This window comes from Centrocercus urophasianus, unplaced genomic scaffold, assembly GCF_019232065.1.
Source record: "Centrocercus urophasianus isolate 14NV4802_14NV808 unplaced genomic scaffold, USGS_Curo_1.0 seq_11, whole genome shotgun sequence".
Taxonomy (NCBI): domain Eukaryota; kingdom Metazoa; phylum Chordata; class Aves; order Galliformes; family Phasianidae; genus Centrocercus; species Centrocercus urophasianus.
In genome coordinates, this window is record NW_024884253.1 from 18,776,663 (window position 1) to 18,800,746 (window position 24,084).

The 24,084-nt window shown below is 41.0% G+C and overlaps 1 protein-coding gene across 4 annotated transcripts; it reads right to left on the bottom strand.

Annotated features, from left to right (window-relative positions):
• Positions 1–248: 248 nt before the first annotated feature.
• On the bottom strand, positions 249–21,813 carry ATP6V1C1 (ATPase H+ transporting V1 subunit C1). Of its 4 annotated transcripts, XM_042839536.1 has the most exons (15): positions 19,574–20,459; positions 18,412–18,495; positions 17,131–17,312; positions 14,597–14,664; positions 13,430–13,515; positions 13,019–13,113; positions 9,067–9,158; positions 7,977–8,075; positions 6,589–6,657; positions 6,374–6,412; positions 3,858–3,950; positions 3,681–3,774; positions 3,123–3,220; positions 1,945–2,071; positions 249–848 (listed from the first exon to the last, which is right to left on the bottom strand). In XM_042839536.1, the coding sequence occupies exons 3-15, from the start codon at positions 17,260–17,262 to the stop codon at positions 753–755; spliced, it is 1,188 nt and encodes a 395-aa protein (XP_042695470.1). In that variant the 5' UTR covers positions 17,263–17,312; positions 18,412–18,495; positions 19,574–20,459; the 3' UTR covers positions 249–752. The 4 variants fall into 4 exon arrangements, with proteins under 4 accessions (XP_042695470.1, XP_042695455.1, XP_042695461.1 ...); XM_042839521.1 differs by lacking the exons at positions 18,412–18,495; positions 19,574–20,459 and adding an exon at positions 21,742–21,813; XM_042839527.1 differs by lacking the exons at positions 18,412–18,495; positions 19,574–20,459 and adding an exon at positions 18,346–18,370.
• Positions 21,814–24,084: the final 2,271 nt, after the last annotated feature.

Genomic DNA, 24,084 nt, shown 5'->3' on the forward strand with positions numbered 1-24,084 from the left:
TCATCTCAAATCCTGAGAGTCACGAAGATATAAATAAGACAAACATTCATATACAGGTCTGGTGAGCAGTCACCACACTTGCATATTTTTGCCCAGTAAAAGAAATACCTACAACTCTTAACAGTATTTGTGTTTCAGCCAATGGCATTTTTGTGCCAATGCAGGCAGGATGCAGCACTGGATTTAAGCCATAACACATCACCTCGGTTCAGACACAGCCAACTGCAATTAGATGTTGCACAACAAAGTGACACATTTGCACACATATGTTTATTTTTTCCTGTGTGCTTACAGTGCTTCAATTGTAATTTTACAACATTCAGAAAGCACAATTTCATACCAATCTTACATACTTTACATCACAGTTCAACAATGTTAACACGTGTATCTACTAAATCAAACAAACAAAATGGCCATAAACATTTACACTATTCTTCTGTAAACAATTTTTTTAATAAACAGTGGGGAATGGAATTAACACAGATCACGTATGAAAGAGGAATGACCTTTCCCTTAAATAAAGCACTCTGTTTATAAATACTTCAATTCTCTCAATATACATTTACAGACGTTTATTTAAAAGCAGGTTACTACACTTTCCTTTAAAAAGAAAATGTCTATAGATGGACCACTGCGCTTAAAATTCACCTAACATAAGAAGCAAGCATATGGTTAGTAGAGTGTTAAAGGTATTACTTCAACCTCACTTCTGTTTGTTCACACCAACACAGGATTGTCACGTTAGGGAATTTTTACTTGAATTCCAGTAAATTGCAATCGATCTTGTAGTACACATACGGGTAATACTCCTGCTGGCTGAGGTTTAGGCCTGGAATATCCATAGTTGCCTGCAAATAAGTTTTGAAGCTGGTTAGATTCGTACAACTTGGGCTCCTACTCAGAAATTGATATAAACATTCAGATGTTTGAGAAGGCAATCAGTCTTCAAGCTTAAACATTCACTTGAAAATGGGAAATTAGGTAACAAACGAGTTATGACTTTGAGAAAATGAACCAAAACTTTAACATCAACTTTGCATCAATAATTCACACCCATTTCGTTAGTAAACACACTGCCACTAAAAGGAAGGGAAAGGACTCCAATTATGTTCTACTACTCCTGAACTCAGCCAGCGCACACAAATAATGTTACAGGGTACTGATCCAAGAAGCTACACGAAGCTTAGCAACTCTCACTTTAATCATCCCACATTTCCTTCTCCACCAAAATGTCTCGAAATATTTTGGAAAAAACACTAAATATAACTAAAAGATTTCCTTTGTAATTGAACTCACTATGTGATAATTTTTACTCATTTTTTAACTATGAAAAGCACTGCTTTTCAATATAAAATTGAAGCAGTACAATAAGTCTCCCAACACACCAGTTTTAAACATGAATATAAGACATGAAAGTGGAACAGATGACTCCATCTGCACAATTTGTATTTCGTTAGCAGAAAAGAACAATGACACGAGCTTAAAAATACAAATTAGCAACTAAAGAAAACTTCACTTCATTATTTTAAGACCACTGTTACCTGAGGCAATGGATAATTTAAATATTTCTTAGAGGGTCAAAAACAAGATAGGAAACGCATTCAAGTTTCTAAGCCTAATTTCAGATCAAAACTCTCTTTAATTCTTTGAGGATGTGAATAAGTATCCATTCTGCAAGACATCCTTCCATTGGTAGCAAGAAAGAATGCAGTAAGAAGTAAAACAGAACTACACCAGACAGCTCTTCAAACACATTGGTTGCAACTTCACATACCATCTCCTTCGCAGAAGTGTAACATAGAAGCTGCATTTTTATATGGAGACAGTTTTTTCTACCACAGAAAAAAATACAAATGAAGAGATGCAGCTTTTTAAGAAGCTAGTAAGCTTTTTTTTTCGCTTAATCACAATAAACCTAAGAGAAACAATTACAAAAGCACTTACATCAATGATAGCTGCTGCACTGCTGTCAAGATGTTTATATAAGTCATACAAAACCTCCCTCAGTTTCTTCATTGTTTTCTTATTAGGCTGAAGCAGCATTGCTTGGAAGTTCACCGGCAAACCATACCTGGAGAATTTAAGCAAACAAGAGATGAAATAAGCTCTCTTCTATGAAATGTATTTGATATTGAGAAAGAATCCCTCTGCTGATGAGGAAAGTCCACTCATTTCTATTTCTGCAAAATCACTGTTTGCATCGCACATAGTAACACATGAAGCAGAACTTCTTTCTTCAAGCTTAAAATAACAAAACACCTTTTAAAATCCAAGTGTTTACAAAATTCTCAGAACATTACCTGAAGTTTCAAACACTTCCATTCATTTACTAGCAAGACTACCTTTACACCACTAGGTGGAGCATCCAGTTTCTATTCCAGCCACCTTTCCAGATGTGCAGAAATACCTGCCAATATTCAAACTAAGTCAAACTGCCTTCTTTACTTTCAGATTGCCTTCAAAACAAGCCTGCAGCAGCTATGAAAAACAAATCAGATTGCAGGTTTGCAAGATTGCAAGGCCTTTTCTGAAGGCACCCTTGACAACAACTCTTAGCAAAACTAACTTCAAAACACCTTTTGGTTTTCTGACTGAGTTCTTTCTGCTCTGAAAAAAACCCAGGTCTGTTTGAACTACTACAGCAATGTCAACTCATTAGCTATGCTTCTGGATGGTATGAAGAAAAACAAAGAGAAATCTTACAGTTAAAATACTAAACAAGAAAACTACTGTGTACTAGCACACATTTCAAGATGTCAAACTGTACTGCTACTCAAAGCCTCAAAACTTTTTATTCTGAACTATCCACGCTACTCACTTAAACAAAAGCTATAGTAAGCTCTTTTCACAAGCAGCTCAATTAAGCAAGCTAAAAAACACAGCAGAAATGTCTTGCTACAATGGACAGACAACTCCCCTAAAGCACTGAAGGAATGAGATGAAGTTGTCTACCTCAGATGTTCCACACCTGGCAACAAGAGCTACGCCAACAGTTGTTCTTGCTGCCCTACTCCACTGTTTCCTCCTTTGTGGAAGAGTGGCATTAACAAAACTCAAGCAAGTGAAGCCAAGCTAGATGTGCTTTTCTTCCTACAATTTTTTGTTCAGGCCTGTCTCATTACCTTAGAACAGATTCAACAAAAACTCGGAGTGCTTTCACATGAATCCAAGCAATGAAAGCTTCACTGAAATTAACTTTCAGCCATCGCACCAGAGGCCCCTGTAAAAGAGAAAAAAATCCTCAGGAAAAGTTTCAGACTACTAAGGACACTTCAGCAGATACTCAATATTTGTAGTGTGACTGACGGTAGAGTTTGCTATTGACATTATGGCTCAAGGGCGATTTTGCACAAAGCAAAGATAAATTTAACAAGACTTGGTTATCTCTTCAGTACATCATCCCACTTGTTACGGCCTAACCGTACAAAGGGCCATTTTAATAATATCTGATTATTCCATTCAAATGTTTGCCCATTTTCAGATTTCACATATTTTTAGCTGCAATACCAACTCTTGGTTCAGCACCGTTATCCCTGAAAAGATTAACCAGGTGGCAGGCTGACCTGATGTGTCATCCCTGCAATGCTCTCTCACAATCACAAGCTCATGAAATCGCGATGTAGCAATAACAAGTCCCAGACATCTTAGGTTTCTGCAATGACTGGCCTGCACAGACTTACAAACTGTTTCTTCTTGTCGGTTGACAGTCTGTTCATTTCTTCTTTATCGGCTTTCATCTCTTCTTCATTATACTGGAAGTCACGGACCAGAAATCTGCATTTGGAAGTGAATACAATCAGAAGTAGCTATCCAGAGATGCTTCAAAGCACAAGAGAACACATAAAAATAAGACTCACTTGTATTCTCTGGCTTTATGCTTGAAGTCGTCCACTGCCTTCCTGAACAAGGTGACGTTACAAAGGTAACTGTCCTGATCCTCAAAGAGTACACTATAGAAAAATGAAGTTAGAATTAAGGCTCAAGTCATTAAAGACCTGAAATACAATGGCTTAAGTTGTACTTTATTGCTACTTAGACCGGAACATAATTGTAAATAGTCACATGGGATGAGTTCCCAAATTAAACACCCTCTACAGAAAGTAACAAGAGCTTTAGCAACCATTATTAATTATTTCCTTTGTAAAGAGTGACACTTTACCACACAGAAGCACTTCATATGCCTAGGGATTGGTTCAAATTAATATGCTTAGGGATTGGTTCAAATTAAAATCATTTTACTCTAAAAGGAAGTAGATTTGACTTAATACTGAAAAGTTTAGACTACAGAATTCTTAAACATACGTTCTAAAGAAAAAGGGAATAAGGAAGCTGGTGTTAATAAGTGTTTTTTAAAGAAGATGCCTAGATTTACTATTCTATGCTTTCACAGAATCACAGAGGTTGGAAGGGACCTCAAGAGATCATCGAGTCCAATGCTACAGCAGGTACCCCTACAACAGGTCACACAGGCAGGTATCCAGATGGGTCTTGAATATCTCCATAGAATAAGACTCCACAACCTCTCCAGGCAGCCTGTTCCAACACTCTTACCATAAAGAAGTTCTTCTGTGTGTTTGTATGGAACTTCTTATGTTGAAGTTTTACATCACTGCTCCTTGTCCTACTAACACGTACCACTGACAAGAGCCTGGCCTCATCCGTTCATCTCCCACCTCTCTTCAGACATTTATAAACGTTTACCAGATCCTCTCTCAATCTTCTTTTCCCCAGGCTGAACAGACCGAGGTTACTCTGCCTTTCTTTACATGGGAGATGCTCCAGGTCCTCTGCCGTCTTTGTGGCCCTCTGCTGGACTCCTCTTAGAACATCTCTTGCCTTTTTTGAACTGGGGAACCCAAAACTAGATACAGGTAGTCTAAATGTGGCCTCACCAGGGCAGAGTGGAAGGGGAGGATCACCTCCCTTGACCTGCTAGCCATGCTCCTTTTACTGTGCCCCTAGGTACCATTGGCATTCTTGGCCACAGAGGCACACGGCGGCCTCACGGTCAACCTGTTGTCAACGAGAACAATCAGGTCCTTTTCAAAAGAGCTCCTCTCCAGCAGGTCAGCCCATAACCTGTATTGATGCGTACAGTTGTTCCTTCTCAGGTGCAAGACTCTACACTTGTTCTTATTCAACTTCATCAGGTTTCTCCCTGCTGCAAAGGACCTGGGGGGTACTGATGGATGGAAAGCTGGACATGAGGAAACTGTGTGCCCCCGCAGCCCAGAAAGTCAACCATATCCTGGATGGCATCCAAAGCAGCACAGCTAGCAGGTGGAGGGAGGTGATCCTGCCTCTCTACTCTGCACTGCTGAGACCTCACCTGGAGTACTGCATCCGGATGTGGAGCCCTCAGTACAGGAGTGTGCATCCAGAGGAGGGTTACAAAAATGATCCAAGGGATGGAGCACATCTCCTACAAGGGCAGGCTGAGAGAGCTGGGGCTGTTCATCCCAGAGAAGACTCCAAGTTGAGCTGACAGCAGCACTTCAGTATCTAAAGGGGAGCTACAGGAAAGAAGAAGGCTGGGTGATAGGACCACTGCCACAAGGGTCTGTGGCGACGGAACAAGGGGAAATGGCTTCAAGCTTAAAGAGGGGAGATTCACGTTGGAAATAAGGAAAAAGCCTTTTACAGTGAGGATGGTGAGGCCTGAGAACAGGTTGCCCAGAGATGTGGATGCCACATCCCTGGAGACTTTCAAGACCAGTCTGGACCAGGCTCTTAGCAACATTACCTAGCTGTAGGTCTCTGTTCATTGCAGATGACCTTTAAAGGTCCCTTCCAACTCTAAGGATCCTATCAACTCTCCAGTCTGTCCAGATCAATATAATAATGCTTTTTTTGAGAGTTCACTTTGAGAAGAATGTTTGAGGAAACTGTTCTTCAGTGCTGTACTGCTTGTAGTGCTGTACAAGCATTATACAATGATTTAATCTCTTCTTAATACAACTCTAGGTGATGGTTTCTCAGTAATTAATTTAGAATCATCAGCAGATCTCCTACTAGGCTGACACTGATCTAACCCAAACATGAAACCTGGCACAGAGCTGGTAACATCAGATCTGCCTGATCAAAACCCCAATCAGTCAGTTCAAATTAACACAGCAATGCTTTCTCCTATAATTTGACTGTATTTTTCACATAGTAATAAGTTTGTGAAAGTTGCTTAACAGCATTAACCCAATCCTGGCTTTAGTTTTTTCCATTATGCACAACAGTCTGGCAGTGGGGACCCTCGCTAACCCACAAGAAGTGACTTGTTACTATGCACAGAGGACCAAAGTCTACATCTCTGGCTCTTGATTTTTTTTAGCAGTTTTCAAAGTGTATCAAAATATGCCTGACCTGAACTAGATTAACTCACCCTTCCCGCATAAGTGAGGAGTTTGGTAGCTCATCAACCCTAAAGGGAGACAGATTTTAAAACTTTTTCTTCAACCACAACACAGTCAAGCCTGATTTACTCAGATCAAGCTGTGTAGCTAGACATTTTGACAAGTTTTAGACTAACCAGAGTCACTACAGATAAAGATCACCATGTAAAATACAAGCACACGAGATTTTGCATTGAGAACTTACTTGCTGGAACGTGGAACAACCATCTCTGCTAACGTTTCATATTGCTTAACCCAGTCGTTATAATTTACCCTAGAAAATACACAGGTTATGATTATTATTCTAGAAAAAATCCAAATTGAAAAAGTTTTTCAAAACAAATTTAATCATTACATCTTCCAACCCAGCTGTAGGCTGTCACAAATACACAACAGTTTCCCCCTTACAATTCTTACAATTATTGCTAAATAAGCTACACCGAAAAAAGGGAGAAATATTTTACTTTCAGTTTTTGTATAAATTGACAAGCATGTGATTGTTTTAAAATCAAGGAGCAATGAAATCAATCATCCTTCAGCATAAATCTCAGAGGATCAAATGGACTTAATTGTCAAGGTTTATCAAACTTTAACTCAGAAGAGCGTAGTTGTGTACAAAGGGAATCCTCCTTCTGCAATTACAAATGGGTTCACCAGAGCACTGCATACTCTGGAGAATTTGGAAATCTCTGCCCTTCTGTAGCTAGTGGTGAAGGGATCACATCCTTTTAACACCACAAACAAGTCAAAGGTAAAAGAAAAATAACTGACAAGGTAAACCAACCGTCAGTTCTCTGCAAAACTACTGGACCTGTTTTGCCATTGGAGTTTCACAAGTGAGAGACTACTAGCTCATGTGATGAACAGCCCTAGATGCTGTCTTTACAAGTTAGAAATTCCCCTTGTTCCCAGCTCCAGGAAGACAGTCTAGCACTGCAAAGACAAAAGAACTGGCTGCCCAGAGCACAGCTATTTTCTCGTTTCACAAGTTTTTAAAGATATATGTATTACCACTTTGCCTTGGATAATTTTTTTTCCTGTTATTTCAGATCTACTGTCATTTTGGATTAGGAACAACCTGTTCCCAGAAAACCTTAGACGTTACATAAGTTTTTACCAATGCAATCCTGTTTATGTAGTAAGTACAAAAGCAGTCCTACCAACCTGAAAGAGCACAGAGTAAAGTTGCAAAGGGTTCACTTGGTTCATTACGTGGTGAAAGCCAGCGTAGAGCTAATCTGGATAATTCAATCATTAAGCCATCTCACAGAAAAGAACTCATGTTTTTACTCTGTAATTATTTCATAAGGATATCTTCCACAGCATGAATAGCCATAGCTAACGGCAGATAAGAAACAGAAGTATGATCTGCAGTTTCTTAAAATAAAATCATGAGAACCCAGCATTCCTATGAACAATGGAATACATGCATGTGGGCTCATCTGCTACAGGCATCCAATTGTTTTCCTAAGTAGACCCAGGAAGACACAAAGCAATTCCAGGCATCCTCTCTTACAGTATTATATAGCTGAGGGATCTGTTGCTTGATTAAAATTTATTATTTTCTTCTGTTCTTCAGTTAAACAAACTTACTTTGGTACAATCACTAATAACGTGACCAAATATTCTGAGTCAAGTACAAAGTCCTCTTTCTTTACAATATCAGCAAGACTTCTGGTTAGCAAGCTTCCCCTGTACAGAAATAAAGACAACCACAGTAAATGCATGTTTGAAAACTGAGCTGGTATTCACAATAGTTTCTGGTGTCTGGTAATATACACATTTTCCAAAAATATTTCACTTAAGCAATCATTATTAGCAGAACAAAGGAAAAGTTTCTATATGAACATTATAGCTCACTGCCTAAAGTCACTGGAAGTTTTTTGTTTGTTTAGATCAGTAGCTCCACTGCTGTACGGCATTTCTATATTCCAAACACCGCACAGAAGTAGGAAGCCAAATTCTCTTTTAAAGAGGGATTTAAAACCACAAGAACCATCAATTCTCTATGAAATTTGCTATATGGGGCTTCAGAGTTACAACTAAGCTGCTGCAGACCTACACTCATAACCTCAGTGAAGATTTAAAGCAGTGGCATATTGCCCTGTTCACTAAGGAATAAGAACCTACACAGACATTATGAGACTTAGCTGACAAATTACTATGGCTCAAGAAGCATTTATAGCTCAATCATAAAACAGTCATTAACAATAATGGCAGTGCTAAGTCAAATTAATCCACCATTCTTAGAACTACTGTATCTTGACTGTATTTGAATAATCACATGTACCTGACAGCAGCATGCAGCTCTTTTTATTGCATTCTTGCATTTATGCAACACCTGCCCCTCTGCTTGTTAATTCTGATGGAAGAAACCCACTGACATTGAGATGCTTACAGCAAGAACTGGAGTAAGGGGAAAGTCTTCCTTGTTCAGCTAGACATGAATACAGCAGTGCAACACACCACTTTAACAGCGAACTTCTCCCAAAGGCATCAGCAATTTATACTTACTTTTTGGATATTTCACAAGCACTTGCCAATCACAAGTGAGCTGTTACCAGCAAGTCAGCTGGTAATAAATACTGGTTCTATGACAGCCATTGTTCAAGATTGACAAACGCCTCAAAAACACATTAACAACCTCTTCACACATCAGCAACAAACAACAGATACGACTTACGCATTCTTTCTTTCCAAATTCTGAAGGTTCCCTTTTAGATTATTGTACGCCGAGGCTCTTGCTTTAAGATCATTGTCAATCTGGTTTACTCCCTTTAAGATTAAGTAAAAAAGTAACTCAGGAAATGATTTTTTAAATAACAATTTCTTAATTTTAAAACATAGATCCTTTATCTGCCAGAAAGAGCTCGATGAAAAACACACACAAGATAAAATGCTTATTTCTCTAGAGCTTCACTTGAAACCCAGGATATTTTAGGTTATAACATCTATAAAAGAAAATGAGCCAACAGTAAGAATTACACATCCTCTTCTGGATTAGTAGTGTCAACTGGACATGCTACTGCTCCCAGCTGATCAGTACTCCACTACTTACTGTGTTGCCACCCTCAAGCTCAGCAGACAGAGCATTTAAGATCACCTTCACAGTGTAACACAAATTTACTGGCAAACGCTGAACATCATTTCCTTCCTCTGCTTCCTCTATTCTTACACTTTTCTCCCGCTAGAGTTTTAATAACATGAACAACAGTACAGTCTTATGTGTAGGAAAGCAAGAATTAAGTGACACAAAGCATTACTGCTTCACATCACCTACCACTTAAGAGACTGTATCTGCTCAGTACATGTTTTCACTTGTACTTCTCTTTGAGAAGGACAGCATTGTTCATTTGGAAAGACAGAGCATCAACAAAATATTTCACATACCTGACTCCCAGTGGCCACTACTATTTACAGCTTTAAATGTTGCCCCATTTTCCCCCAATCATTTATTTCCCATTTTCCGTATTTTTCAAAGGAATATACAACACATCCTATCATCACTTCCCTTCATGAACTTCTATGTTGCAATTTTACATATTGGCATTGGCTTACAGACATAAAGGAAAGTCTGTTTTACAGATACTTTCTACATTTAATAAGAGCTTATATACTTTGGAATGCCTGAAGCTGCCCAGGTCCAGCTTCAGGGTAGACAGATAAACAGTATTTCAGACAAACCCAATTTACTTCAAACATTTGTCTAAGCAAGTACTACTGGCCCAGCTGGGTAATTTGGCAGCAAGTTGAAGAACAAAACAAATTAAGCAGTAAGTAGTTTGTAAGCATGCAGTCATACTTCAATCAGCACCTACCCTACGCAGTAAAATATTTCAAGTTCACTTAGTGAACAGTTGGCTAACTGTAAGAACTTGGAGCAGTACTGCCTTGGCTTCACACCACTGCCTCCTCCCTCCTCCACAGTACATAGGTACAAGCGTATGAGAAGTGCTAGGGGCATGCATCTGAGCACAAAGCTAAGAGCCTCTCCTTTTATTTGCACCCAGACTGCTGACAAAACATCTGCCTGCATACAGCACTTCGGCATACTACAAACAGCACTTCAACTTGGGGACTCAAACTTCATTTCTACAAAACAGACCTCTTAAAAGTATGTCACTTTGTTACATAGCAACCTTGTTTATGGTAACACAGGTTCACTCGTCTGCACCAGGAAGAAGCTGTCAAAGCATCAACACCCTGGCAGTTTCATTCAACAACAGGTGAACAGGTTGCACCTCTGCAGATATACAGCAATGCTTTAGACAAAATACTCTGAAATAAGAGAGCTTGTGCTTTAAACATACCAGCTACTTACAGCTACTTATATCCTTTGACTGATGTCACTTTTAACGACGTGTGAGGAACATTCTGGCAGCCATTACAAAGCACATCTCTTCATGACAACTTTTTTATACCACAAGAAACAGCACTAACATGTTCACAGCTAGAAGCCAGCATTAGGGAAAAAGCATCAGATACTATGAAGCATGAAGCAGGTGCATTTGGATATCTTCCCAGGCTGGCAGCCTCCCCCTTTCGCTTTTCAACAATCAAAACTTTCAACAACTGTTGAAAGCACATTGCTTAATGACAAATCAAAAACAGCTGATACCAAACTTCTTTATCAAGCAGTTCCATTCATTACTTTCCAGTTGTCAATCCTTTAACCACTCTCAGTTGTAAAGTCAGTAGCCTTTTAAAAGAAAACTTGCACTGACTGGAGTTTACCATAAAAAAGAATCAGCTTTGCCTCCTTCTCAACTACCAGAAAACACAGAGCTGCACACCTCAACATCACAGTGGGACTCTTGAAAATACACTGGAGTGTAACACTGGCAAGAGCCACATTTCAAACTTTGTCTCGCTGTAAGAATTCATAGAATCACAGAATGGCCAGGGTTGGAAGGGACCTCAAGGATGAAGAAGCTCCAACCTCCCCTTCACATGCAGGGCCACCAACCTCCCCATTTAATACTAGACCAGGCTGCCCAAGGCCCCATCCAACCTGGCCTTGGGACCGGGGCATCCACAACTCTTGGGCAGCCTGTTCCAGCACCTCACCACTCTCTCAGTAAAGAACCAGAAAGTTCACAAACACCCTTACAAATAAGAGAGGTAGGCTCACGGTGCTGCTGTAACAGTTTATCAAGGAGAGAGGTACAGAAAATCACTCAGAGAAAAAGCAACCTAAAGATGCCAATTTCAGGCTGAACTCCAGCAAATGAGCAGATGTTTTCCTCTTTCCAGATCATTCCTCTGCTCAACTCAGTGAGGTGCTCATTTAAAGTCCAGCTTCTGGAGCCCAGCTTTGTTGCAAGCAGATAATTTATCCAGCAAGCTCTAGGACACAGGAAAACATGCACTGAATCCTTGAAAATATTTCAACAAACAGTATCATCCCTTCAAGTTCTTTGTGGCTTTCTCAACCAACTTAACTGCTACAAAAAACGAGTTTCTCTTCTCCCAAGTTAAACTTCATACTTGCTCTCTCAAGTACCTGCAGTAAGGTATGAAAATGAAACACTCACTTTCAGCTCCTTGTGAAGAAGCAAGCACTCAGGTTCTTAGATAGTATCATATTTTAAATGCGTGGAATACTTTAATATGTAAATCTTAAAGTCATAATTCAGTCCTTATTCCCACCACGTAACATCACACCGCAGATGTTTTCCAGGAATCATTACATTACTGAACATAATTTCAGGTGCAAATTCATAGCAACATAGCAACAGCATCAAAGAATGTATCAAAGTTAAAGTGTTAATAATGATGAGTGAGAATGTAACTAAGACTTTATAGTGTCTGCAAAAGTTTTAAATAGTTTCAGGAAAGAAACTTGCAAAAGGAATCTGCAGTTAGTGCAAAGCATCAGCCTGCCAGAACTGACATGCAACTCCTCCCAGTTCTTGCATCCACATATCCAACACCAAAGACTCTCTCAAAGGTATCCAGAGCAGCTACTGCACTTTTATTCTTGGTTACATATCTTACCAATGCAAATATCTCCAGAGCTGTTTGAAGATCACAAAACACAGAAAAGAAACTGGAAAAACTCAGAAGATATTTAAAGCAAGAATAGCTCACAGAAAACTCTTTCACCATTCTAATGCAGTAACTTGGTACTCAAGATCTTATTATCCATGCTCACATCAAGTACAAATGAAATCTGCAACATTATGAACACTTTACCAGCATGAAGAGAAAGAAAGAAAACAACCACAACAATGAGATGAGCTTTTCTTACATTGAAGGCTTAGTTTTCACCTCACAGCTGGGCACTGTGGCTTCCAGAAGGTAAATAAACGCTGTGATTTCAATGTTAAGAGTTCACAACCTTCGATAACATCAGACAAGTGTAAAGCTAGTACAGCAAAAAATTAGATAGCAAGTGAAATAATTTGCTAGCTATTTGTTAAATTCATGGTCTTAGGAAATAAAAACAGCAGAGAGGGACAGCTTGTGGCCTTCAGTGAGCGCAGTCTCCAGTTCCTGTCCCCGTCTTGCTATTACAGGCTTGCTACTACTCTCAAAGATGAATGAAGCTGGCAAACTAGAAACAAGCTCTGAACATCACACTGTGCATCAAATAACAAAAGGTCAATTAAGCTTTATAAAACAAACGATCTTACCTTTGCAATAATTTCTGAAATATTCTTCAATGATTGCTTTATCGGATATTTGGCCATATCCCACTGGAACCTTGTTATGTATGTGACCAAGTCAACTGAAGCGATAAAGGAGGACTTTAAGACAGACAATATTGTTTACAATGATCAGCAACCTTTACGTTCCTTCAGAGACTAGTGATGACAGCCCCAAAGGATCAAAGGGCCTTGGAATGTGAATATTTCATATGCAGATCTATAATTACTTGCCATTTTGGATCCTATCATTTCTTCCATGGCAAATGACTCATAGGAAAACTTACTTCCGTGCCTAAACTAGGCTTTCAGACCATCAAAGAGAAGCAGCAGAACATATCTGGATCACCTCCTTCCCTCCCACTCCTTTTACAATGCATGTTATTGTTAACACTTTACCTCCATTAGCCAGAAGATTCTCCTGAACTTTATCTTTACTGTCTTCTAAAACGTCAGCCATATACTGCGCCACCTTCTTTACGACACTGAAAAATGAAAGATTAAGCTATAAATAAGAGGGGAAAAAAATTGCCATTTTGATTAACTCCATTCATAGAGCTGATCTGAAATTGCCTGAGAAAAGAATTAAGAGATTGGATCAAAAACAAAGTGTTAGTTGTTTTACATATTAGCTTTCCAAGAGCACAAACTGTGCTCAGTATCTCACTGAGATACACGTCAGAATTCTCTAAAAATTCTTTTCTAGTGTTGCAATTCATCAGTTCTCAACAAGGTGACATTACTTTCTGCTACACCCCAACCTTCAAGTCTGTAATTTCAAAATCTTAACTCCTCTCTCAAAATAGATTGGGAGGTACAAGCCCATAACTAACAAAAAATTAAAGGCAACTGAGACGAGATACCAAAGGTAACTGAAGAACTACAGAGAAATTCCAGCTCTAAGCCTCATGAGATCTGAGGTACAAGACCTGCTTTCCCCACTAGAAAAGCAATGTTCACTATTGCTCACGTGCCATGCTGGCAACAACTGAGTAATCTAACATAACTTAAACACAACTACTTAATAATTCTCTCCTTGAAACAGAAGATGGCTCCACAGATCCTGGCTATGTAATTTTGTTTGCTCAACATCACTTTCAAAGGACCATTAATTCCTTCAAAATGGACAGTTTTAAGACTTAATGTTGTTTAATCACCTCTGTGGGTTAGGAACCTTCCTGAAGCCTGTAAACAGTATTCTGTTATACTAGAAGAATATGTTTTACCCAATTGCACTGTCATTTCCTGCAGCCATCAGGTTCAATTCTTAAAGTTCTCCAGGATCTGGCAATGCACAGCACTATTACAGGGGGAACCATCTTTCATCCATACATCATGTCCCATTATTCCATAAGAATTAACTTATGGATTCTTCACTCCCCCTCAAGTAAGTTACTAGAAAAAAAAGCATCTTCTATGGGGAGTCAACAAGCTAAGATTTCAGTAAGCTAAGAAGATCAACACTAAAACAAAAAAGATGAAAACAATCCATGCATCATTATGGATTGGTAAAGTGTCAACATAACTGCTCTAATATTTTGCACATTAGTAAAAATAAAATGTTACCTCTCCACAAATGCATCCAGCTTAGCCAGCTCATCTGACAGACCAACCAAAACATCCAGCGTGCCAACCTAGAAGGAAAGATCACAACGTGTTAGCACTTGTATGCAAGCCTAAAAAGAAAACCACATGACAGTAAAAGCCAAATCTCCTCAACAGGCAGCTTTGCAGAACTACAAAAAATACAGCACTCCAATATTTCAGAGTTGTTAATCTAAGAAAGTCACACTTTCTTCTGCATGCCTAAGATATCCCTAAAGTTCAGCGGCACTAGATCGAACTCGCTGTAGCCTGGCACACTGTTTTAGCATTCTAGCCTTGCAGAGCATATGAAACCAACTTTTATACTATGAATTGGCTGCATTTTCCACAAGTCTCTTGCTTCAGCATTTTATTTACTACTTTGGATCAAGTCTGAAATTTCTGTAATTGGGCATCTCTGCGCCGGAAGCAACCAGAACTTTGAACATGCACAAGATTCAATAGTTCTGCAGCAGTCTGGCCAACAAGAGTCTAAGACTTTCTGTACCCAGAGTAATGAAATATTTTTAGATTGTCTACAAGCTTTTACTTTCTTCCACTCCCCAGTGGAGAACACTTTCTTCTCAAAACTCATACAATAGTCTAGAGCAATAGATAGACTTTTTAGGGTCAGGGATGACTATTTCAGACTCAGAACAATTTAAGCAATGAAGATTACAGCACAGTAGTTAAGTATTCCATGATTTAGTTTGTTCTTACACAAACCTCAAACAGGTTTAAGATACAAAAAACCCCGTAATGCTCAAGTTTAACAGCCGAAGAGAGATTTTGTTTTGAGTTGGTCACGTTATAAGAGTTTCTTAGGACTGCTTCAAGCACAGACACATTTATTCATTCTGTTCAATAAAAATAGGACCTATCTACAAAAAGATGACTCTCAAACTCCAAAGTTTCAGCTACTCGCTTATGTTTCTTGCTAGACTGTTATTATGCAGAAATCAAATCTTCCATCTGGCAAAGATGATAGTATCTTTCAGTCTAGTATCTTTATGCCATTCACAGATCTGACTATTCATCTTAGCCCAATTCCTGTTTTCTACAGCCTTGAAGCAGAAAAGAGAACTACTTAAGCAATGTCATAACATCTTTCCCAGACTCGCCTTCTTCTGAGCTACAGCAAGAATAAGGAAGCTAATGTCTTAACTACTCATTTACAGCACAAATAAGTCCCTGAGTAATACAGCTGCTGTTCAGTGGAGACTGCTTCCAATAACAAGCATTCACTAAAGGATGTCAGTCCTAGCATACTTTTACTAGATACACAGAAGCCAGATTATGTCCCACTGTATATAAAGAATATTCTTAAAAGGGACAGAATCTGAATAATTTTAGTACATAGGAAATGCAAGAGGAGAAATGAAAACAAATGTTAATAGCCACAATGGCCACATAAGTTTTTAGTATTAATTCTTCTAAATACTGTTGGCAGCTTACAAGCTGAACGTCATCCTGACTCACCACCAAGGCACCTCACCTCCTCTGGGGAGAAGACTGACATTTGCCAAAGGCCCTCATCACCCCTTTACTAATTCATATCTAAAATAACTCAGGATGGTCTAAAAGTGAATGTTAACCTGGCAAATGGAAAATTCTCTTAAAAGAAGCAGTAAAGCATTGGGTGCTCTGGGTCCATTCCCTAGTGGAGACAGGATGAAGCATCACCCCACTTGAACCATTTCGTGTACAGATAGACAGGGGTGGCATTTTTGCCCTTCATTTTTGCTAATCTTACAGTTCTAAGAAGTTAAACTGAGCTTACCATTCTTTTTGTTCAAGAAGCATCCAGGTGTCAGGTAGACCTTTTTTCTTTAACATGCTGTCTTCCTACCCTTTCTCATCCCTGGTAATAGTAGTTAACCAAGAGAAACATGCTTTTAGAGGAACAACCCTCTTTCCTTCTTGCAGAAATAGTTGAAAAAGCGTTCTTCCTCTTCTCTGTAACATACTGGCAGGTCACACTGGAATGCTCAGCTGGACATAATCACTAATCTACCTGAAGAATGCTACTTCTGAACATAAAGACACCTGCTGCTTGATCATCTCCCTTGTTTTAAATCAACCCATTTCATCGCTTCTCAGTCAGAAAAGACAATTCAGAAGTGAAACAAATAAAAATCAAAGAAAACTCTCATCTGAACACTCAAATCACATGTCTCCATTTACACCTTAATTTCCAAAGTTAATTTTCTTCTCTGGCCAACTGCTGGCAGTAGGAGATCAAGACTGTTTTTCCTGGAAAAAAAACGTATTCTCTGAAAGAGCAGCTTGCTGAGCATTTAAAACTTAGAGTGAAGAATTTTCATCCTAGACTTCCAGATAAAAAGATAATCGATTGTCTAAATCAATTTTTTGGACCCACACATACTCCAAGAGACATCAGCTGTTTATTTTTCTAACAAGGTTCCAAGTATTCATCACCTACAGTTTTAGGAAAAAAAAAGCAAACGCACTACGAAACAAATGTACTTCCTGCACGTGATAGGGAGCTTACCTACCTTCAGGTCTGGAATATTGAACTTGGAATTAGTTGAGAGATTGTTATTTTTTGTAGTTGCTGCATGTAGTTTCTCCCATGTCTGTTGACAGGTTTTTTCCCCAGGAGCTGAAATCAGCCAAAACTCAGTCATCTCTGTGTCTCTATTGCGACGCTTCTGCTTCTCAAGACAGAGTCAAGATGCTGGCAGGAAAAAATGAGAGTTTGGGAAGGAAAGAATATCTGCCATTAGTTCCGATTTAAAGCTTTGCCTGAAGAAAAACCTCTTGTTCCACGTAACTGTAGTGCAGCCCTAGCCACCAGATGAGATTCTACTGACATTATTCACCTGGTTCCATATTCTTCTCCTGTCTTACAGAAATTCTTTCACTGTCTTACACATTTGCACAGTTGCAGTCTTTTTAAACTGCCCAACCCACACATTAAAGACTGAGTTTGCAACATTAACACCTGCAACTCCTACAAAAGATCACATGCAATCTAACTGAAAATAGACCCAGTAACCCAGTGAGCTGGGGCACCTCAGCCTAAAGAGAAGGCTTTGAGGGTATCTGATAGCTGCCTTCCAGTACGTGAAGGGAATCGATGGGAAAGCTGGGGAGGGACTATATGAAGGTGTGTAATAACAGGATGAGGGGAAATGGCTTTAACTGGAAGAGGGCAGATTTAGACCAGATATTACGAAGAAATTCTTTACTGTGAGGGCGGTGAAACAGGTTGCCAAGAGAGGCTGTGGATGTCCCTTCCAGGGAGGCTTTCAAGGCCAGACTGTATGGGGCTGTGAGCAACCCGGTCTGATGGGAGGTGTCCCTGCCTATAGCAGGGGGTTGGAACTAAATGATCTTAAAAGTCCCTTCCGGCCCAAATCATTCTGTGATTCTATGAACATATTACCCTATTATGTAGACACTCATTTCAACATGAAGGAGAGCTCTTTTACCCTTGGTACCCTTGCTCTCATCACAGATGTTCAATAAGATCATACTAATATCATCACAGAGAGTGCATGTACCAAACACAAATTATCTTACAGGGATTGCTTAGGGAAACGCTAACCGTACCAACGGGCTTCCACGGGGGTCTGCAACCAGCACTTCGGAATGGGAGAAGAGTTTTTCTTATTTTGATCACTTAGATGCATTATCCTCCCTAACACACACTAAACTTAGTGAATACAAGGCACTTCACTTATCCTCATGCTTCAATGAACACTGACCGTATAAAAAACACCACCAAGTTTACAGTCAACTTCACCCCACAAGGAGACATGGCCGCAGCTTACACGTGCACTCAAGTGTTTAATTGTTAGATTGGTTTTCGCTGGGAGTTGGTTACACCAGGGCTTGAAGAGGCTTCGGAATGAATGCTGGATAAATAAGAGGAACCAGTTCAGATGGCAGCAGCAGCAAAGCACTTGTAGAAGGCAGAAGAGCCGTAACACAGAAGCCCAAGGCTTTTGTTCAGAAAAACAGATGGAACACTGCGTTCTCAAGCTTTCCATTAAAAATATAAATACATCGTAAGGAAAATGTTTGAAGTTTCCATAGAACATGTCATCTAAGGAAACAGTTACATGTTCACCACGAGTTTGTCTCATTCATTGTGTTAGAGACTGAAAAAGAAAAACACTGTCAAAAATCTAGACGATTTTTTTTCTGGATGTTAACCAATCCACTGCAAAGAATGATCTCTTCAATTAGTGTTTTGGCCTTTTAAAGACGGTTTTCAAAGATTAACCATTTCAATTTCAAATCAAGACAAATGTACTACAAAGTTAAAAACACCTGACAAACTTTGGCAAATCTTTTCCCTTGCTTAAAAAACAAGAACAAGAGCACTTCATAATTCTTTAATACCTGAAGGGAAAATGAATTGATCTTGACTGCTGAGATGAACAACTGTGGCAAGTGGAGCAGCTATTGCTCCCAGTAACCACAGAGCTGGGTAATAATGCTTCTCCTCTGCAGGACTGCTGTTCCTGAAGCACTGCTCCACTTCTAACAGCCCATTCCCCATCCCAGCCACCTCAGCAGAGTAGAGGATTATCTGACGTGGGTGAAAGACTGACAGCTTGGCACTATTCCAGTCAGTTACACAGACTAGTCTGAACAGTGGGGCTTTTTTACGGGGCCAGATATATTTTCAAATAGACACGAGGCAGAGAAGCTTCATAGAATTTTATGTGCTTGCTCCCATATTTGCTCAACATAAGGAAAATGGAATTTGCAATCAGAACTAGGGAACAACAAACAAGAACTGGAAAAAGGAGAAGTGCTGTTACACTTAAAGAGCACCAGAGAATAAAGCAGGAAATACCAAGTGTTCAGAGCATGCAAGAATGTAGACAGCTTTATTTTAATTTTAAGTAAATTACTATTTTACTCCTTAGAACTGCAAATAATGGTGTATATGTATACATTTTATATATATATTTACAGACATACATAAAGCCTTCCTTGAGATCCACCGCTGTAGTGAATTTATTCTCTCTTTAGGTCAGTTGGAATCTGCGAACTGGAAGCCTCGAGATCATTCCGGTCAAAGTTTACCAAACTTGTCTGCTTTCATGTTCTGGAACAACAATCCCAGAGGAAAGCCAAGAATCCAGCAAGTACAAAACTGAGAAACAGCAGTAAGAGCCAATGAGAACTTGGGCTTACAACTTGTACCTCCATGAGTGGCACTGCTCTGTGACATACCACTGAGTGCAAGCTGTCATAGCACTGTCTCACCTAATTACTGTCAGCTATTTTTGCTATTCCTATTATTTCTGAGGCACACTCATAAAAAGCAGAAACATTTATAAATAGATAACCTCATTCCTAGATGGAACTGTCCACCGCACAAATCTATCAGCTTAGACCATTCAATGCACCAACACATTTAATCAAACTTTCAAATCTTCTTAACACTGTTATTTCAGTACTACAGCCACTGTGATTCTAAGCCGGTAGGAATCACAGTCCTAATTCTGCTGAGCACCAATAAAACTACCTGTCAAGAAATGAAAGACTTTTTGAGATGTCACTCTATCTTCTGGCCAACTTAGCAAGAAGTGTTTGCTATACAGCTGGGGAAAAAAAAAAAAAAAAAAGTCTTAACACATTAAGTCAGAAACATAAGAAAGAAAATTTAAGCAAAAATTTCTCTATAGACCACAATGAACTTTCAAAAGTTGGACTTAAATGGAAGTTCTGAGAACAGATTCTGGAGTTTCAGCTTTATCACAGAATGTCTGGGGATGGAAGGGATCTTAAAGTCCATCCTGTTCCAGCTCCCTTCTGTTGCCAGTCCCCAACTCAGGCTGCCCACGGCCCAGCCCAACCTAACCTTGAACACCTTCAGGCATGGGGCATCCACAGCTTCTCTGGGCAGCTGTGCCAGCGTCTCATCTCCCTCTGAGTAAAGAATTTCTGCCTAACATCTAAAGTAAATCTCCCCTCTCTTAGTTTGCACAGGACTGAGCTGGTGACAGCAGTTCTTATAATACTAGTAGGTCATGAAATTCCTACTCCCATAACGATCACCTGGAGTGTTGGTATCTTAAAAGTTCATGAAAATAAAGTAACCCTATCTTGCAGTAACCACTGTAACCATCAGTAATATTGACCTGACCTCACCTTGCTTAGCATTCACAAAGAACGCAGCTCTCACCTGTAAGGCCATAATACCACAAATCCACAAGAACATACTTCTCTCAATTCAGATTTACAGCACTCTTTGAATTCCTTGATGCCTCCACCTAACCATGCCTGCAGCAGAACTCTGATGGGCAATAAAGCCTTCCATACGCCACCGTAAAGAGGCCCAGGTAACATAACCACGCTGTCATGTGCTGTGCCTGCCAAATAAGCACAGCTCATCTCTAAAATACTCTTGAAGTACTCCTTTCCCCTTAAGTTTTCTTCCACAGTATCAGTTTTGAGCCCCAGCTGCTATATCCAGCTGATGTCAGCTACTGAAGCATTTTTAATGTTTCTCATGTTGCTACTTGTAATTGAGATTGTTTAATTTCTGTTCGGAATGGGTTTCCAAAGAAAAGTGGCTCCAACGTCAGCAACAAAGCCCCTGAACGCACACCTCAACTATGGGAACACACAGGCCATGTCAGAACAGAATTCGCGCTGCGTTTCTCAAGAACGATGCAGGAGAGGGAAGTGAAGGCACCGTATTTCCCGTTCAGCGCAAACCTCCCTCAGCAGCGCTCAGGCCGGCCGGCAGTCCTGAGCCCCGCCACGTCGCTTCTCTGCGCCCGTTCCCAGAACTCACGGCCGACGCCCGGCGCGCGGCCCTCAGCGCCAAGCAGCACAGGCATGAGCCGCGGCGGCAGGGAAGGCTCTGAGCCGCGGTCCCTCGGTGCGAAGCGGTACAGGCAGGGGCCGCCCCAATGCCGCCCGCTCCGAAGCCCGGGTACGCAGCGCCTGCGGCCGACCCCGGGGGCGGGAGCCGCGAGCGCAACCGCCGGCGGTAGGCCGGCAGGCAGCGGGCCCGGCCGGCTTCGTCCTCCCCACCGGGCCCGGCCGCGGCTTCGGGGGCCAGAGGAAGACGACGGCGGCGACCCCGCACGGGCCCGGCCGCGGCCTCCTTCCCAGCCACCCCGCGCGGCGCTCACCCGTCACTGCTCCATCTCGCGCCGCAGCCGCGCGCCGCCCGCACAACCACCGCCTCGTCACGTGAGCCGCCGGGTCAGCTGATCTCGCCGCAGCGTCGGTCACGAGACGGAGGAGCGGGGCGGGGCGTGGAGCCGAGCTGCGGATTCGAAACCCGGCGTGGCACCGTGAGGGGGTGCGGTGGGATGGCTGGAGAGTGGGTGGGTATTGCTGTGTATGGAGGTTGCTCCAAAAGTCGTGCCTCCTATTTATTTCCACTAAAACTGTAACAAAGAGCACAGTAAGTTCTCAGCTGCGAAACACTGTATTTTATGCAACCACCACCATTAGCTAGGCATTTTCGCTAGGCAATGAAGAGGAGCTTACATGCTGTGCTTTTAAACATCTGCACCAGCAGAGGTGATCTGCTGTTGCTGTCGCCACTGCTGAAATACACTACCCACCGCCCCACTGTGCTCACATCCACTGCTTGGTCTCCATAAATGTTAGCAAGCATGAGTGAATGTCACTAGGTGCCATTTTTCCTGCATGGAGGATTTCAGTAGTACGCCTTTGTTTCATATGCACTTTCATGTCAGACGCCATTTTGGCAGATTGTTCCTCTGCTGCCATCTGTCACACAGCAACAACACCTAACAGAATATTGGCAGGAAGGTTCAGCCTCTACTGCCATAACACCAACATGAGCCTCTGTTGTTGTGGGCTGACATAATAAAAGAGGAGGCACTACTTTCAGAGCAGCCCTCTTGTGTATATGAATGCATTCCAAAGGATATGCATACCTGTATAAATGCGTATTACTGCAATTCCAGTCCTGATCAACATGCTTATCTCAGGCTTGGTGGGCAGGGTGTAACCACCTTCTCGCTGAGGCCTCTGGGGCTGTCTCATTTCTACAGGGAGAGGAGGAAAATAGAAGGAGATACAAAAAGATTGACATTTATTGACTGAAAATGTGTCTGAACTCATCCATTCTGTTTGGGAAGACCATCCTACAGTTTGGTGTCCCATTCTGTGCCCATCCCTTGGCTCTGGATAACTAGAGTCACTGTATGGCACACAGCCATGAGACCCTGCATGGGCCCAGTGCTCAGGTGCAGCCTCCAGGTGAGGCAGGGAGAGGCTGCACACTGCCAGCGAGTAACTGGGAGTGGGCTGATGCCTGCCCCTAAGTCTGGGATTGGTTGGGAAACTTGTGGGAAACGTGCATGTTGCTCAGAGTGGCCTTGACTGCCTGTGGTTGTGTGGCACTGTGCCTGTAGGACAAAGATACTCAGTTTAAAATTGTATGGTTTCATTCTTGCTGTAGCTGGCTGACTTTGTCAGATAAACTCTTGGAAAACAGTCTTGGAAAATATAAAGATAGTTTGCTGATGAAAACTATAGGATCATAGAATAGTTAAGTTGTAGAAGACCACTAAGATCATCTTGTCCAACCATCAACCCATCACCACCATACCCACTAAACCATGCCCCTCAGTGCCACATCTCCGCATTTCTGATGGTGATTCCATGGGGCAGCCTTTCTAATACCTCACCACTATTCTGGGAAGAAATTTTTCCAAATATCCAAACTGAATCTCCCCTGGTTCATCTGAGGCTGTCAGCTTTCACTCCTGGCACTGTATCCAGGAGAAGAGGTCGACTCCCACCTCACCAGGGATTACTTTCAGGCAGTTATAGAGGATAAGGGCTGCCCTGAGCCTCCTCTTCTCCAGACTGAACAATCCCAGTTCCCTCAGTTGCTCCCCATAAGACCTGTGCTCCAGACCCCTCGCACCTTCATTGCCCTTCTCTGAACACTTGTAGTGTATCATAGAATCATAGAATTGCTCAGGTTGGAAAAGACCTTAAAGATCATCGATTTCTACCACGACCTAACCATACTACCCTAACTCTAACAACTCCTCGCTAAATCATGTCCCTGAGCACCACATATGTGTACTTAATTGCTTTATTGCTTCTGTCCTACAGAAAAAAAGAACACAATATGCCTTCTGGGAGACAGTGGGAAAAGACAGCTTTAGAGAAAAACCATTGCAGTTTTATTTTGGCTCTAAAACTCCTCTTTATCACTTCACAGTGTAATTTCTAAGAAAAAAATAGCATGCTGAAGATTGCTGCAGTACTTAAGAAGTGAATTCCTTCTACTGTTTCCAACTGCTTATTATCTTAATCACAACAGTATTTGGAGAGTGTCTGTGCATGTGCAGGAGCCATGCACAAAAAGCAAGCTACTTTGGTGATTCTTTGGTTTTCATGAACCAAATTATTCTTTCCTGTTTTTTTCTTTTCCTTTTTTTTCTCAAGTATGCACAATTTAGAGCCATCCTGTAGCTGCAAAT